At 37.9% G+C, this 17,769-nt stretch overlaps 1 protein-coding gene across 1 annotated transcript; it reads right to left on the minus strand.

Annotated features, from left to right (window-relative positions):
- Positions 1-299: 299 nt before the first annotated feature.
- LOC102079196 (protein Niban) lies at positions 300-16,782 on the minus strand. The gene is made up of 14 exons (XM_005457944.4): positions 16,581-16,782; positions 13,656-13,786; positions 13,353-13,490; positions 13,133-13,250; positions 11,603-11,764; positions 7,192-7,307; positions 6,697-6,801; positions 5,791-5,953; positions 5,453-5,634; positions 4,498-4,644; positions 4,283-4,393; positions 3,638-3,745; positions 3,429-3,540; positions 300-1,861 (listed from the first exon to the last, which is right to left on the minus strand). The coding sequence occupies exons 1-14, from the start codon at positions 16,633-16,635 to the stop codon at positions 591-593; spliced, it is 2,919 nt and encodes a 972-aa protein (XP_005458001.1). The 5' UTR covers positions 16,636-16,782; the 3' UTR covers positions 300-590.
- Between the last annotated feature and the right edge of the window lie 987 nt (positions 16,783-17,769).

Raw genomic sequence — 17,769 nt, forward strand, 5'->3', positions numbered from 1 at the left:
AATTAATTTTCCCAAGGGGTACATGAGAAACTGGCAATACTGTGGACAGCTGTTTCAACATGCTGAATGGAATTGCAACTTAACATTAATTTGATTTCTTTACCCTAACACATGTACATAAAAATTAAAAAGACAACTGCTTGGATCACATGGTGTACAAATTTTTCCATATATAACTGAATATACATACTGGTACACCCCAGGAGTGGTTACATGCCTGCCACAACAGCTTTAGAAAGGTCTCAGAAAGGTCTCAGTGCATTAGTTGGAGCTTATTGGTTAAAGAGGACCAAATCAAATGAATTATTAAAGCGACTTTTTTTTTTTAATCACAAGTTTAACATCTTTATTTGGATGATTCAATGCAATTGTTAAAGAAAATATATAATCAAAAAAGCAACTAAAGAGTTACAATAGAATGACAAACTATTTCATTTTTCAGCTTACTGTTGTATGAAAACATGGCATATTAATTAAATCAGCACAAATTTCTGTCTGGAATAATTAGAAAATGTAAGGCTTATTGAAGTGACTTGTATCTGGTTGGGAATCATCGGCCTGGACCTGCTCTTGCTGTTTTAATGTTTGTTTCAGAGATTGTTGCTGCTGTCAGCAACGGGGGAGACTGTTGTTTCTACCTCAATAATCTCAACCACAAGTTCTCTTATGCAAGCCACGCTGTCCGATGGTAGCTCATTAGCACTCGCCACTGGTTTATCCTCTTCTTTTTTTTCTTCTGTAGAATCTCCTTTCTCTGTGGCTGCTTCATCTTCATCCTTTTTATTTTCAATCCCAAGTTCACTGCTTGGCACTTCTTCCTCCATCATCTCTTTATTCGTTTTCTGGTCTGTGTTTAAGGCAGTGGCGGTCTCCACTGGTGATCCAGATGATCTGCAGCTTTCATCAGCAGGCTCACCTCCTGTTTGGATCTCCATCTGCCCCTCACCTGTTTCTTCCTCTGTTACCTCTTCTTTCTCTCTCTGTTCTTCCCCTGCTTTAATTGTCTCACACCCCTCATTTTCTGCTTCATCTTTGTGTTTCTCCTCTTTTACTCTCTCCATCTCCCAATTGTCTTTAATTTCTCCTGTCAAATAGACTGCTCTGTCACTGGTCTGCTGTCCCATCATTGGCATAACAGGAGGTTCTGGGGAACTGCAAGCAATTGCCTCACTTAGTGATCCGAGGCTGATTTTTACTGGACTATCTGCATCAGGTGGGTGTGATGGTAAGGCAGGCTGGATGGAAGAATCCTCTTCTGATGGCTGATTTGAGACTGAAAGGTCAGGCATAGCAGGTTCACTTTGAACTTGGATCTCTGTTGTCTGAGGTGAGACCAGAGGGGATGACTCCAGAGAGTCTGGGATGGTAGGTCCTTGTTCAGCAGATAACTCGGGTGCGTTGACTTCATATGTAACATTTGCGTCTGTGTCTGATTTATTTGCTATTGTTGGCTCTGTTGCTGTAGAAGATGCATCAGTTGTGATCTGAACTTCTATGGTTTCCTTCAGGAACAGGTCCTCTTTGCTGCCAGTTTCACCCAACTGTTGTGTCACGATAATGACTGGAGAAAGAAGCACTGTGCTCTGGTCAGAGACATGTGTCTGGTCACATTCACTATCAGTGTTAACTTCTGTCTTGCTCTGGGGGCAAACATCAACTGTCTGACTTTTTTCTTCCACTGCAGAAATAGTTTCTTGATCATCAGTGGGCATGGCTAAGGAGGACTGTCGGGCATGAACGGATGGGCTGTCTGGTGCAGAGTTTGGAGGCGTCTGTCCCAGCAAACTGTACTGACTAATTGCAAGATCTGAAGTGTCCAACAGGAGATTGTTGCTCTTCTTACTAGCTGCATCCTGGACAGCTGATAATGAGGAAGAGACAAAATCAGAATTTATGTTTGGACCAAACAGGAATGCTCCAGTTCATATTCAGTATGTGTCACAGGTTTCATTATAGGACAGAGCACTTCATTCTGTCAGCTGCCTAATGGATGTCCAGGTTTTCAGAACCCATTTTTCTTTACATCTGAAAACATGGGGTAGAAAATTCATTATTGTCAGGCTGTCCTAAAAACACCTTGAAAAGCCTTCAGTCGATCCAAAATGCTGCCGCAGGAGTACTGACAAGGACTAGAAAGAGAGAGCATATTTATCTCATCCTGGATTCTCTTAAATGGCTCCCTGTTAAATCCAGAACTGAATTAAAAAACCTTTTTATCACGTACAAGGTCTTGAATAACCGGCCCCATCTTATCTTAAAAACCTCATAGTACCGTATCACACCAACAGAGCACTTTGTTCTCAGACTGCTGGCTTAATTGTGGTTCCTAGGGTATTTAAAAGTAGAATGGGAGGGAGAGCCTTCAGCTTTCAGGCGCTTCTTCTATGGAACCAGCTTCCAGTTTGGATTGGAGAGAAAGACACCCGCTTGTAAAGATCGGGCTTAGGTCTAAGCCGTGGTTTGTTACAGAAGGTTTTAAGCCTAATCATACAGGTATGATGTACTACTTTTTTACTATTTTTAAATACTAGGAACCACAAGTAAGTTTGCAGTGTGAGAGCGAAGTACTCTAAAAGGGTAATATGGTACTATAAGGTCATTAAGATAAGATGGGGCCTGATTATTTAAGACCTTGTATGTGAGGAGCAGGATTTCAAATTTAATTCTGGATTTAACAGGGAGCCAATGAAGCGAAGCCAATATAGGAGAAATCTGCTCTCTCTTTCTAGTCCCTGTCAGTACTCTTGCTGCAGCATTGTGGATCGACTGAAGGCTTTTCAGGGAGTTTTTAGGACATCCTCATAATAATGAATTACAGTAGTCCAGCCTAGAAGTAATAAATGCATGAACTAGTTTTTCAGCGTCACTCTGAGACAGGATATTTCTAATTGTGGAGATATTGAGCAAATGGAAGAAAGCAGTCCTACATATTTGTTTAATATGCGCATTGAAGGGCATATCCTGGTCAACAATGACTCCAAGGTTCCTCACAGTGTTACTGGAGGCCAAGGTAATGCCATCCAGAGCGAGAATCTGATTAGATACCATATTTCTAAGGTTTTCTGGGCTGTGTACAATAACCTCAGTTTTATTTGAATTTAGAAGCAGAAAATGAGTGGTCTCTGTGCCTGATGAATGGGCTTGGATGCACCGTCATCCAAGAATAGATTGAAGATGCTTCATGACAAGGTAAAAGTGACCAAATCCTTACAATTTATAGATTCACAATGATGCCTCTCTCTAAGGTAAAACCATGCAAATAAAATGCTCCCACAATGTAACAGACACAGCAATCTCTGTAGAGTCCAGGTTTTTCATTTAATTTGTAACCTGTCTCCTTGTAGCCTAGGAGAGAATACCAGAAACAAGAAGAAACAAGAAACTATACCAATGCACAAACAAAGATCAATATCAAGATCAATATTTACCTGTCTCTATCTGCTTGCTGAGAATGGTTTTCAGAACATCATCGTAGATGTTATGAACCAGGATAAAACTGCTGTAGTCAGCAAAAATGTACTGCTCAAACTGTTGCAGCTCCTGGACACAGAAAACCAGACAGTCCATGCTTTGTAGAATATAAAATATAAATAACACACGACAGAGTGGGACAGAGTGAAGTAGCAGGTTGACCTACAGTTTTCCACTTGCTGTCCATCTTCCTGGTGAGAGTAGGCAGAGTGATCTCCAGCAGGGCTTCCTCGTACAGCCTCCTCTGGACTACCCTGCTGTCATAGTCCAGCTGCTACTCACACACACAAGCAAGATTTTTTGTAATACTCACTTTTGAGCAAAGATTGTATTGTATTTGTGGGGCACACTAGAAAACAGGAACAAGTTACTTATCACTGTGAAAGGTTACTTTACTTTGCTGTCTGAATCGGCAGTTGAACTTGTAGTGTGTCAATTTGCAACTGACCCACATAAACACACAAGTTGCCAGTGACACAAATGCTTTTTCTTTGTAGATTTCAAATAGTCTCTCAGGGCTTTCCAGGTTTAACAAGCTGCGCATTACACCCGCTACAAAGAAATGTTTTTAGGGTTTGGGACCAGAGTCCAGGGTTCCCACTAGAATGCACACATCATTTTGTTTCAGTGTGTAACATTTTAATGGTGTATCTAAGCATATTTATTCCTTAATTTATGAAAATCACATATCTTTCATTTATTTGGATTTCTAAAATACACGGTCTATACAGTTCCTTCAGAAATCTCCTGATCACACATGATAGATTTTTTATTAAATAAAAATTAAATTAAAAATAATTAACTTTTTTACCTTCAGCACTCTTTCTGTAGCTCTGTTCAACTTAACAGGAACCTGAGTGGGCTGCAGTCTGGCTGATGACTGGAGGAACTGTTCCAAGGTGTAGACAGCGCTGTCCAGCAACTGTAACACACACACAGCAAACACTAAAAAACAGCTCGCGTCAATCTTTTCTATTTTTAGGCTCCTTGAGAGGCCATGTCTATACTGAAGATTGTGCTTCATACCAGCTCCATCTCCAGACTTGCATAGTGAACCAGTCTATGAATGCTGCTCAATCCAAATCGTTCTTTTAAGCCTTCGAGTTTCTCTGTCAGGTTCTCCACCTGCTTGTAGCACTGATCTAGATGCATTGATCGTAGACTGGACAAGGCCTAGAAGAAGGAGAGCAAATGCTTTGTGTCAGCACTTTTGAAAATTTGGGCAAGCAAAAACTTCAGACATCTTCAACTTCAAACATCTTGTGTTTCTTGATTTCAAATGAGAAATTACAAAGGCTGGCATTTTAAAGAAGAAGGAACATTTATGGCCAGATTTACTAACATCTTGCATGAAATCTAATCCCCCCAAAAATACATAAAATCACGTCTTATGCCCATTGTGGGTGTGATAGTTGCTACTAGGAGAGTTTACTTTTAGAAGGGGCGATGTTATCAGAATGAATGCGTAATCTGCACTTTGCGTGGATGGCTCAAAGTTGTTATTGCTCTTGTTACTGCTAAAACCTAAAACTCTTCACTCAGTCTTCACATTGAGTGTTTAGAGGCTCCTGGTGATATTCAGCTCTGAGCTTAACAAACTGTTGGTAAAAATTGTAAAAATATCAAAAGGTTTGGAATGAAATGGAAAATGCAGCTACTGTACAAATAACATTTACATGATCTGCTCCACTTATGTCGGCTGTGTTCATAATTGTCAGATGGTCCATTGTAGTGAATTATGGGAGTGTTTTCGCCTCCATTTTCATAAAGGATGGTTCACTGTATCCTATGCTAAAGGAAACAATAAAGGCAGCATTCAAACTTCTTTCTTTCTTTCTTTCTTTCTTTCTTTCTTTCTATTTGGAGAATTGGAACAACTCTTATTTTGGCCACCACACAAATACTTTAGGGTCATGTCTCTCAGTTAGGAACCTTCCTAAGTAAAATGGACTACTGGAACACCCCCAAAGTCCTCTCTCACCTTCTTTGTCTCCTCCGTCCCTTCGTTTTTGTGTAAAAAGGCCGAATCCATCTGTGTTTTCAGTGTGCGCTGCATCCCAAGAATACCTCCGCTTATGTTCTCGGTAAGTGCTTCAAGGATGGAGGACATGTAGGGTGCTACAGACTCACTGCACACTTTCTCTGCCTCTTCACATACACATGCTGAAACAGATACAGATTCACAAAATGTGCACAAAAGCTGAACCATGGCTGGATGCTCAGTTTGTAGCTTAATATGGATTTAGCTGAGTAGTGCCATTAAAAACAGTCACTCATTTTCTAGGCATTTTCATATGAGTTTAGTCAAACAATGTGTACCTCTGACTTTTTGCTCCAGGAACGAGTGAGAGGACATTATCTGGTCCAGATTGGATCTGATGAGCGCCTGATTGTCTGATGCTGTCTGACGGCACTCCTTCTTCAGAGTCTCCAGACCTGCAGTCAGCTTTTCCAGCACCAACGTGTAGGTTGCTTGCACTGTCTATACATACGAACTAATTAATATACTGTGCAACAGAGAGATAAAAAACTGATGCTAAAACTGCCACACACAATTTGTTGGAACACGGGGTAAAAGATAATAGCGTTGTAGTTCAAAGGTACTTGCTGTCAGATAATTCCCTTAATTCTGATAAGTTAGGTAGCATTCTGAGAAGATCAGGTTGGTATGGTATCAGATTATATCATTTCGAAAGAAAGAAAAAGTCTTGAAGTTCACTTTAAAAAATGCTTTTTTTTGGCCACCTGGGGGCAGCATAACAAGGAACTTTTGCTTAAGATCCCCAGTTGATTACAATAGGGACTTTTGTAATATAAGGTTTATATTTAAATATGCCAATGACACATTACATTATCTTTAGATAGCTATCTAAACAAATTATTAAATATTCACTAATTTGCATAAATGGCCATGGAGAAAAAGTGTAGTAAAAGAAATGCCCCTATGTATTGCTAACTATAAATATATTGTTAAACACATTTTGCAAAGCAGCTCATTACCTCATAGGTTCGCAAGCTGCTCAGAACTGCTTGATTAGATGATAATTCCTGTGAATCTTGCTTAATACTTTGATCATTTTTTACCATACCATTCAGTAGTGTTAGTGAGAATATTAAGAGACGTGCTAAACGAGTGACATAGTACTAAAACAATCCTGAACAGGAACATTTCATAAATAGATAGACTCAGAATTTGCAGAGACTTGGTGTCATATTTTTACTTACTGCGAGCCATTGCCGTATCCTTTCAATCTTCTTGCCTTTTATCCTGGACTGAAGCTGACTGTGTAACCATGGCAACACTTCCTCCATCACCTGGGAGGCTAGCACCTACATACAAGCACACTGTTTATGGCTTTGTTTTTACAACACTTTGCATTTAATCATAAATTATTGCTAATCTCTGGCTTTTTTCAACAGTTTTTCTTTTCTGCTGTCTCCCTTCCCTACACTCTAACTGGCTGCAGCACAAGGAGGTTTTCCCTCCTTGTGCCTGGTTCAGGGAGTTTTTCCTTCCCACTGTCACCAAATGCTTGCTCGTAGTGGGACATCTGATTGTTGGAGTTTTCTAATTATTCTTGCATGTTATTTTAGGGTCTTTATAACAAAAAGTGCCGTGAGATAACTATTAATGTGATTTAGCACTATAAAAAGAAATAGAACTAAATTGAAATGAAGCACACAGACAGGCTTAAAGTTTTAATGTGTGTGTGTACAAACTTGTTCCTCAGTGCCCAGCAGCATTTCCCAGGATTCATAGCATCCTTTCTCCTGTCGGTAGAGTCGGAGGGCTCGTGCATATGCTTGACTCTCATATGATGAATTACACCATGGGTCTGCAGAAAGTAGGGATTTTGTTATTATTCTGAAAGAATCCTGTCCCTTTATTTCTGAAAGTTGAAATCAGTATCCCATTCTTATTAGAACACCTGTGGCTCTTGATGTTAAGTATTAAAATACTTAATTCTTAGTATTTTGTCATTAGTCATTTTAGTTTGGTAGAAATTGTGCTGATCCTGTATACTCAGTGGATCCCTGACATCAGTATTCCATTCTCATTACAACACATCTGACCATTTTCACATCTCTAATTTTTTACTTTTTTTTTTCTTTTTCTTTTTTTTTTGCTAATTCACTAAAAACCATCATGTCTTGTAGTCTAGTTTCCCTTGAGCTGTTTCAGGTTTTTTTTCTAATAAAAATTGACTGCAGAAGTTTAAGGAACAGAAAGTCCCACTAATGCTGATAAAGTAAATTTATTTTTGTCATCAGCAACATTAATATGAATCATATCCTGCTAAAAATTAAAAAACAAAAAACCCCCACATGCAGTCATTTCCTATTTGACTTTTGGTCAGCCTCAAAGTGATTCTGGTAAACCATCAGATATTTCAGGAGAGGAAGAGGCATTTTACACATGGGATGCTGCTGACCTCGACTGAGGATATAGTTTAGATTAGATAGCCTAGATTTTACTTAAAAACATATAGACATCTTATTTCAAAGTATAATCTTCACGTACTTTATACAAAGTACATTCTCTGTTGATTGATCCGCTAATTATATTGACAGTATTCACTAAATGTGTCTCTAGGGATTCGCTTAGATTAGCTTGTAGCAGACTCTCTAGCAGCATGGTCTTTTCACCTGTTCCTCCTGCACTTTCCTGCTCATTGTGTCAGATGTTTACTTATTCCTCGGCCTACTTTAGTAATAATGATACTTGTAATTAAATGTAGCCTATTTGCAGCTCTGGAGGCCAGGATCGCTGAATTGGAGACCCCGTTTAGCACCCCGTTTGAAAACCCTGACTGTCTGAGTGGTGTCCAAAAACTCTTCCACTCCAACTTGTTAATTAACCAAACACCCAGACAGAGTTTTAATTCATTTGAAAGCCTGATTCTTAGCCTTATCTGGAAATATCGAAAACCAGTTTTATTTGTTGTTATCTGTCATCCACCTGGGCCTTACTAAGAGTTTCTGTATGATTTCTCAGACTTTTTATCTAAATTATGTGCTCAGCTCAGATAAAATAATTATTGTGGGTGATTTTAACATCCATGTAGATACTAAAAATGACAGTGTCAATTGGCTTCTTTTAAAATATAAAACAACCCACCAACCACTTTAATGACATTCTAGATCTTGTTCTGACATATGGCATAGAAAATGAACATTTAACAGTTTGTCCCGAAAACCCTGTCTGGCTCTTTTCCACAGCATGTCTTTGTCCTGTCTTCCCCTCTACACTCCCAGCCGGGGGTTCCTTCCCACTGTTGCTGAAGCACTTGCTCATTAGGGATTGTATGATTCTTGTTGGGTTTTTCTGTTGTGATTTGGAACTATATTGATTGAATTGAATTGAATTGAATTGAATTGAATTGAATTGAATATGATGCATGTTTTTTTTATACTCCTCATCCCACTGAGTGATTTTTTGCACCTATTGTTGTGATTTGGTTAAATTTAAATAAAATGAAATCTAATTGAATTGAATACAAAGGTGAGCATAAAAGCAAAGCCATCAATCCTACGCTCCAGCCTTCAGCTATGGTCACAAGCTCTGGGTAGTGAATGAAGAATGAGGTTAAATATACAAGTGGCAGAAATGAGATTTCTTCAATGAGTGGAAGACCCGACCTTATTTCTAAAGGTCAGGGACTTGAAGTAGAGCCACTGCTCCTCCACATCAGAAAGAGCCATTTGAGGTGGTTCGAGCATCTGACTAGAATGCCTCCCGGACACCTCCTAGGTGAGGTATTCTGGAAATGTCCTACCGCAAGGAGGTAGACCCAGGACTCGCTCAGTTGGTTTGGATGGATGGATGGATGGATGGAAATGGTTCTGTGGTAAATAGACAGTTTCAAATGGCTAACTAAAAGCTGTAGTCCCATCACTACCTATCACCCCTGAATTTGCCCTGACTAACATACCAAGTCCTCATCTGTGTCATTGCTAACTTCACAAAACAGTGTGCATTTTTTCTCACTGCAGCTACTGAGAGGTTTCCTAATTTTAGAAAAGACTATCTAAAACCTAGTTTGTATGCACAAACACTAAAAATAATGGCTATCCAAACAATCTCCAATAATGATTGCAAAATTTCTTTTTTAAAGTCCAATATTTTGACATCTGTAAATACCCTCCACAAGGTGTGATACTTTTAAACTCTCTTAATTTAATTTGCAAACCTGGCCAAAAGAATTCTCCACTCCACTGAAGCCTTATCCTAGCTACCAAGATGTGAAGGGCAGGCTAAAAACTGGACAGGCTATTGTTTAATATTGTTACCATACCAATTTAAATTAAGTCTTCCAATTCTGCCAAGATGAGTGGTCAAATATCCAACCAGAATTTGCCAGAAGCCTGTCAACGACTACCTATTCAAGTTGTGTTTTATGTATAAGGATATGAGTACATGTATGTGTGTTTCAGCCTGTATGATCCTGTGTGGATTACAGAAAATGCAAATTCGTAACTCAAATAAAAAATAATAAATAAAACCCCCTAAATTAACAAGATATTCATGCCTATTCATGGCATTCATGAGTTTATGTAAACATCTGACCACAACTGTCAGATTGCAATAATCTAAAAATAACATTATGTGTTATATATCATACAAGTGTACAGTGGGGGCAGAAGTACTTCAGGTAGGCTAGCTTTTTTTTTTTTTTTTTTTTTTGAAGGGACACCAGAATATCATCAAATGTTTAAAAAAGTCAAAGACTTACAATTCCAAGGAAGTGTTCAAATGAAGAGAGATGGTTATTGGAAGAAGAGGTTGATATATCACTTTGAGATGAATAAAATCAACATCACTGTAAGTGCTGTGGCTATACACATCTAAAGTGAAATAGTCAGTGGCCACCATCTGTGTGCTATTTCCTGCTGAGGATATCTTTGTGCAGATATGATGTGCTGTGTTTTTGCAACCTTATTGCTTAAAGTGAAGGGGTTTGTTTTTTGGTTTGTATCCTAGCTAACCACACAGGAAGTCAGCAGCATTAATATTTATATCTGTCACCCAGGCAACTGCCACAACATGAATGACAAACTAAAGACGAGCCAACCAGAAGCAGGACTTTGAAATATTTTACACTCACATCTGATATTAGACAACTGTAAAAAGTATTTGGATTTAATAAACAGCATGTAGCGCTGCACATCATGACAAAATATTGAGAATCCTTTCGAGCTCTTAGCTCAAAAATATTAGCAAGGACTACCAGCTTAGGGGAGATTTAGAAAAATTCAGAGCTACTGAGCAAAAAAATGGACCCAAACTTGTTGTTGACCTTGTAGTAGTTAGAATGATGCATACTTTCTAAAAGTGTTTTCATTTGATATGAAAACACAAGAACAAATGCAGTCTTGTTGGTAATGGACAATAACATGGATAGACTCAGGCACAGATTTGCTCTGGTGAGAAATATGAATACTACAATGTTGTTAACATCTCTGATGAATAAATATGAAAGTCAGATATCTGAAAACACAGACATGCCTGATACAGTACTATTTGATATGATATTCCTTCAGACCTTTGAGATGTGACAAACTATGTCATACTATGTCAGATTTTGTATATAACTTTCATCTTTACCAGGATTTAGTATTACCTTTATTGAAGTACTCTTGTAAAATGTTGTGATCTTCTTTTGATTTGACTATTAAAGGCTGGTTAAAAAACCGCTACTGTGGCCAAAAAAGGTTAAACAATACTCAGTTGTTCAAATGCTGTGAGCCCTTTAAGATTTTCTATATTTCTGGATAATTCTGAGCTAGGACATCCTCAGAAATTAGAAGTCATGCACATAGATAAATTACACTTGGTCATAGCAACATATAAAGACCTTTTAAAGACCTTTGGGGTGAAAAAGGTGGGGAAACTGATGGGTCTGGTCATTTTTTTAAAAATTGGATATTTCAAATAATTTGAAAGTGAGTGATTCATCTTTTAAAATGATCTACAAGTGTGATGGCTTGGACTGCTTAGGGAACTTCTTAGCTTGCAGTGATTGTGCAAGCAGGCATTTGACATTGTTTTGTCTTTATTTTGTGTTATTACCCTGCACATCTGAAGCAAGGCTAAGTGGGCCACGGCAAAAGCATACATATGAGTGTTTACCAAGGTTGCGATGTCTAATGCAGGTCTTCAGGCCAGACAGGAAGTGATCTCGCTCCTCCTCTTGTTGAAACAGGAAGCAGGTGTGGCCTGTGTAAGCCAAGTGGAGATGCACAGCAAATGCATCTGGATTAACGACTGCCGAAGAAGAGTCCTCCTTTACTCCTGGAAACACAAATACAACAAAATTACTGATGTGGGTTTGACTGTATTCTCTATTAATTTGTGTCCAACAATGAAGCTTTTGTTTATGTTACGCTCATAACCTTGGACTGTTTAGTAAATTATCTATCATGTAATTAAGTGACTAAAATCAAATCTATCAGATACTGGACATCTTCATAGATATTGGTGACCTTTGTTACTTAATAATGATGAATCATGGTATTTGATTTGACAGATTGCTATAAAATCAAATGGCAACCCACCCTGAACATGTGAATTTGAGGTTCATTAGAGATTCTGTTGAGCCTGATCATCTTTAGCAACTTTCCACATTTTCTTCTATTCTGATCAAATTGTCCTGTTATGTGAGAGTAGTACACACTCTTGTATAAAATCTTGTGTATGACACTTAAACAGGTCAACACAATCTGATTTTTCAGACACCTCACTAGCCAAATACATTTCAGCTGCTTTATAATGAATCAAAACTCCTTTTCTACTGATTAAGTAGTAGACTTTTAATATGACAGATTTGCATTATGCAGCACAATAAGCCACTGGAACATAGGTGTGATGGTAGGTAAAAATGGACCTCTGTATGCCTTTTTAGTCAAATATTCCATTCAAAATTATTAATGATTTATAACTACTGATAGTTAGTGATTATTAAATTTCATTTACAATATTTCAATCCTTTTTTATTTAAATATTCTTTTAAAAAAAACAAAAACCCCCCCCCCAAAAAACAAGGACATTTACAAGTGGTCTCGAAGAGTTGATAGATAGCGTGTATCACTGTATATCTTGCTTCCCTCGATGTTTCCTGTTTCCATTTTCAAAATAACTCTCTCCCTCTAGAAGAATTTAGTACAATCTAGGCTCTAATACAAATGACAGACTGCACTGGCAGATCCTTTATGAAAGGAAAGAAGAAAATGCTATACCATAAGTCAATGTGGCACAGTGTTAGACATTCACAAACACAAGCGGTCAGCATCACTGAGAGGTAATCATCCTAATGGCTGCTGTGTTTTCCACATTTATCACAACTTGCTAAAATTACAAATATGTTTTGAAGGGTCAGGAATTTGTTAAATCCAGTGGAAAACCCTGAAGGTTCCACTTCTTTATTAAAACCTGCTTGTTATCAAGTTGTTGCCTTGTGTGACATATATAAATAATTATCTGTACTAAAATGATTAAGTTTGTAGTGTTACTCAGTTTGCTGTACTCATACCCTCATCATGGAGCATTTCCCTACTGACAGTCTTTTCATTTTTATTAACTGACTTCAGAGATGCTGATATATCTTCACTGGGAAGAGAAACTATGAGTAGTATCAGTCATGCTGTTGCACATCTAAATTACCATTCAGTATTCCGGCACAGGTTTTCTCAAGGTGAGCTCTTGATTCGTCATCTTTGGTGAACACAATTGCCCCTGTTAGGTGAAGGACCATCTTAGCCACATATCCACGGTTGAAGGTCTAAAAATTGGAATCACAGATAGCAATGTTGATCACAGGATGCAAATCATTTAGACTGCAAATTTCACGTGCTGTGTGTGAGCGTATTAATCTGTGTGATACCTCCATGCTGTCATGTATCTCTGCTTTGTAGTCTCTTCGCAGAATGATGTATCTCTCTCTGCATTTCTTTAACTGCTCATCCCAGTTGGAGAACTTAATGCTCCCTTCATACAGCACCTCCTCGGGAGCATACTGAGGCTGTACAGTGCCCAAACACACAAAAACACACACACACACACACACACACAAGCACACACTGGTTAAACTTTAACATAATTAGAAATTTATACCAATTTTCCAGCTGCATCAACATGCATAAATATATATGTAGTCAAACTGAGTTTGAAAAGATTTAACTCTTACCCTCCGTGTAAGCAATAAGCCCCTCCCCTCTCTCTTAGGCTCCACCTCCTGGTGTAAGTGTCCAAGGTAGGCTACAGAGTACTGTTGACGGTAAAAGTCACTGAAGCTCTGGAATGTACCATCAACCAGTCCTGGATGCATACAGAAACACAGCTTGTTGTTGGGATTATTATTGTGTTGGATGTTACTCAAACTTGTTCAGAACAATTTTTTTCATAATGACACATATTTACCTGTGTAGCTTCACATTTACATGTGTATTATTTTACACCAGTAATCAGTTAGCATAGTTTTCCTCTCTCTGTGCATTGTTACACAGATATTAAAAACTCCATGATATTAAAAACTAATTTCAAAACGAGTGTTTGAATGTATACATACCCTTCACTGAAGGAAACCATTGCAAGTGCAGAATAACTCGGTAAATTTAGTTTTAAGGATGGAAATGTACATATTAAAGCTCCACTTGTCAATATTTCTATACTGACAAATGTTTAAATTGCTAGGCCAATGCCTATCATAGCCTGCTTCAGATATGGGCTACATAACATGGCTAGCTTGTTCAGCATGTTAAAGTCTGTCTGACATTCAGGCATGGACCAAATGTAAGTGTTATTTTAAATTTCATTAAGAGTTAGTGAGACGCCACACTGTTATATACATATTGTTGAAAATAATCCTGATGTTAATGAGCTGAGCATAAAATGCACAAGAGTCATGTGGAATCATAATGTTGTGCATGCTCGTTTATTAATATAACTACATGCAGTTAAAGGGTCACAGGTGAGAATGTGATTGTAGTTAGATAGCACTTAAAGGCATAGAACACAGCACTGCATGAATGGCTGTAAATGGCTACAAGGCAACTTACCATTTAAATCCAGCCCAGCAAGACTCTTATTGTGACTTTTATGGGAAAGCAGTGTGACCACTAAGACATCAGGCTGACATAACTCAAATACCTCTGTCAGCTCACTGTTTTGATAGTCATCCCTAACCTTTTTTTTAATGTTTTGAGCAAAAAGCTGACAACTGTGCAGGATTTGCTCAGCACTAAACATGAGCCAAACCACCTATAGGAAAAACAAAGTCCTAATGTTTATAAGGTAAGAATTTGTCAGTGCTAAGTTTTTTGGAGTTGTAAGTTATGTTGGAGATAAGGTATAAAAATTGCCCATGTAACTAGCACTGGACTCCAGGGAGATTTTTTTTTTTTTTTTTTAATTTAACGCAGTTAACAAAACACTTAAAGCTGCACAATAATATTCAGTATTTAGTATTTAGTATTTACTGTCATATACACATAGATTATATATACTTTGCACTTTTGCTGTAACAAAACAAATTTCCCACCTGTGGGACTAATAAAGGCCATCTTATCTTATCTTATCTTATTATAGCGATGATGTTGTTTATTATATTGCTCTCTTTTTTGCTTGTTTTCTCTCTTTTTTTCTCAACAGGTGATCCAGGTGATTGATATATATATATATATATATGTATTTTTGCCCCCCCCCCCACCTTTATCACCGTTCCTCTTCCCAGCTGTTTTTCTTTCCCTCCCCTCTTTCTTTCTCCCTTTCCTTTCCCCCGGTCATGTCTGTCCCATATGTAACAACTGAAAATAAAATAAAATAAATAAACAATAAAAACGAAAGTCAATCAAATGGACCAATACGGCATAAGTGGATGGTCCGCTTGGTATAGTAAATACGTTGGGCATCTTTCTTGGCCTTAAGACAATAATTCTGATGGCAAAAGAACCAAACGGGACAGGCAGCAAAAAAAAAACAAAGAAAACAAAGAAAAACACTTAAAGTAATCTTGGAGAGGTAAAACAAGACAGGCATATTTGAAGAAATAATGTACATGTCTGACAAGGGTGAGAGGATATATCAACTACCTCACACATATACAAAGGAACTCAGCCAAATATAAACAATACCACAGTGTGCAGGTGTGAAATAATTTGTCATGTAGCCAAATTTAAAAAAAAGTCCAGCTTGTGTACGCTGGTGTGTAAGTGGCTTTTGACTGTGGTTCCGTATTTTTAATCTGGTGTCTTCAGTGTAGATTGATCATAATCATTTGTTTACAGTATGAGACCAGTATCACATATTCTTTGGGTCACTATCCAGCCTGACTTTCATCTTACATACTGACACACATAGATAGGCAGAGATCTGACAACCCATAATAATATAATAGTTGGAAATAGCTGTAATTACATTTGAGTTTGCAAGGGAGATTAGTGACAGGATGTGACTGTGCTGATAACATGTATAGGAATGTACACATGGAGAAATAAGCAAAAACATTCACAGAACACATCAGTTTTGTTACTTTTTTCTATTAAAGTTAAAATATTCATTAAAATAGATATAATTTAATTAGACTTTAAAGCATAATTTCTTTTGCTTGGTTACTGTCAAACTGAGGTCTTCCTCTTAGCTTGGTGGTCAAGGCTGGTACCCAGCCCAAAATAACCGCAATTTCCCCAGTCAACCCATTATTCCGGGGACCCTTGTAACACACCGCACCCCTAACCAGGTTTCCTGTCAGCCTTTTGCTGAAAGTTAGCAACTTTCAGCAACAAGGAAGACTAATAAAAATATATTTATGCTGTCTAAAAAGTAATGGAACCAAAGTAGCAGTTTGGTTTGTCTTTAAATTTACTACTACATTGATTCAGCTATATCATTCACTGCTACTTTTGCAACAAAGGCTGCAATAACCACATCTATCACTTTTATTACTGCTACTACTTTGACTACTACAAAGCCAAAGTAGCTGCTATCATTGTTGCCCATACATTTATAGGTTCTGTTTCACTTTTACTCTCTCCCCTCTATTTCTAAGGATCAGAAAACTGACATTCAAGTTTTTCTGAGCTGCTCTGAAAAAGAAAAGTGATTTCTTAGTTACCTTTGATGTGGCTGATTTTGGCCTCATCCAGCAAGCCAGAGGAAGATGCTCCCATAATGTCTACTTTCTTTCTTTTGAAGGTTGTTTAGAAAAGGTGACTAGGGTTATTTAAGGATCTGCGCACAACACACATAGGAAACACATGTCAACTGAATGAGCTGCTCTAATGTGTCAAGAGGCTTTTGCTCAGCTCATTTCCTCTGTGCTCTGTGAGTCAGTGTGTGGTGAGGTGGGGCGGGGCCAGCAAAATGTGAGGTGGAATCTGTCACTGCGGCCCCTACCAACTTTAACGTTGTACCCAAGTGTCACAGCCATCCTTGCGAGGCCATCTCCTGGTACGCACAAGAGTGAAAGCACATGTTTAACCCAATACCCTTACCTAACAACATAAGTATTTTCTTATGTGATGCATTTATTGAACAAGTTAGAAAAGATAACAAGCATTTAGTCCCTCATCTTTGGGTTATCTGTGGCAGTTCACGGAGAGATCGTTATTAATCAGTCTATGTTCCTGCCCCCACCTCTGGGCTAGAACTGTGGGTAGTGACCAAAAGAACAAGACGGCAAATGAAAAAATGAACTTATTTAAGTAACGATTATTTGAACCTTTCTCAACTCTGCTGAATAAAACTTTGAAGTCAACTTTATATACTAAGATGAAAAAAGCACCTTTGTAGCAACCAACGAAAGTCTAGACCCTAATCTCCTACATTTTAAAATATACAGTTGCCAGGTAATAGCAAATTTAACTAAATCTTTTAAAGATTATATTTTGTATTATGTTTATTTAAAGTTCAATTTGTCTTTATTCTTGGACAGTGAAGGAGTAGCTTTTAAAAAATAAACTTCCTTATCTTTTACCGGGCTTTGTTGCAGAGTGTCTGAAACAAGCTGTTTTAAGCCCCTCCTCTTTTAAATCAAATGGGTGGGGCTTCTGTGTTCAGCCAGAGTGTGCCTGAATTAGGCTATTCACACTCTGACACTGAGTAAACACAGGGCCAGTTTAATCAATTCCATGATTCCATGATACATGATTTTTGAGATAAATCATGATCAATTTGCAAATTCTAAACACATTTTAATGACCACTGTGATTTCCACAATATTTAGATAACACAACAAAACATAGCTTTCAGCTTTTGGTGTATTTTATAACTATTTTATAACTGGAGTCTGTTTGCAATCTTAT

Source organism: Oreochromis niloticus, linkage group LG18 (genome assembly GCF_001858045.2).
Source record: "Oreochromis niloticus isolate F11D_XX linkage group LG18, O_niloticus_UMD_NMBU, whole genome shotgun sequence".
Taxonomy (NCBI): Eukaryota; Metazoa; Chordata; class Actinopteri; order Cichliformes; family Cichlidae; genus Oreochromis; species Oreochromis niloticus.

What these genes read in the sequence shown, in the direction of transcription:
- LOC102079196 (XM_005457944.4), bottom strand. Translation starts at nt 16,635, where the DNA reads ATGGGAGCATCTTCCTCTGGCTTGCTGGATGAGGCCAAAATCAGCCAC. An exon ending in CAAGTCTGGAGATGGAGCTG is followed by an intron (nt 4,394 to 4,497) that starts GTATGAAGCACA and finishes TGTGTGTTACAG; the next exon opens with TTGCTGGACAGCGCTGTCTA. An exon ending in CAGCAAGCAGATAGAGACAG is followed by an intron (nt 1,862 to 3,428) that starts GTAAATATTGAT and finishes CCTCATTATCAG; the next exon opens with CTGTCCAGGATGCAGCTAGT.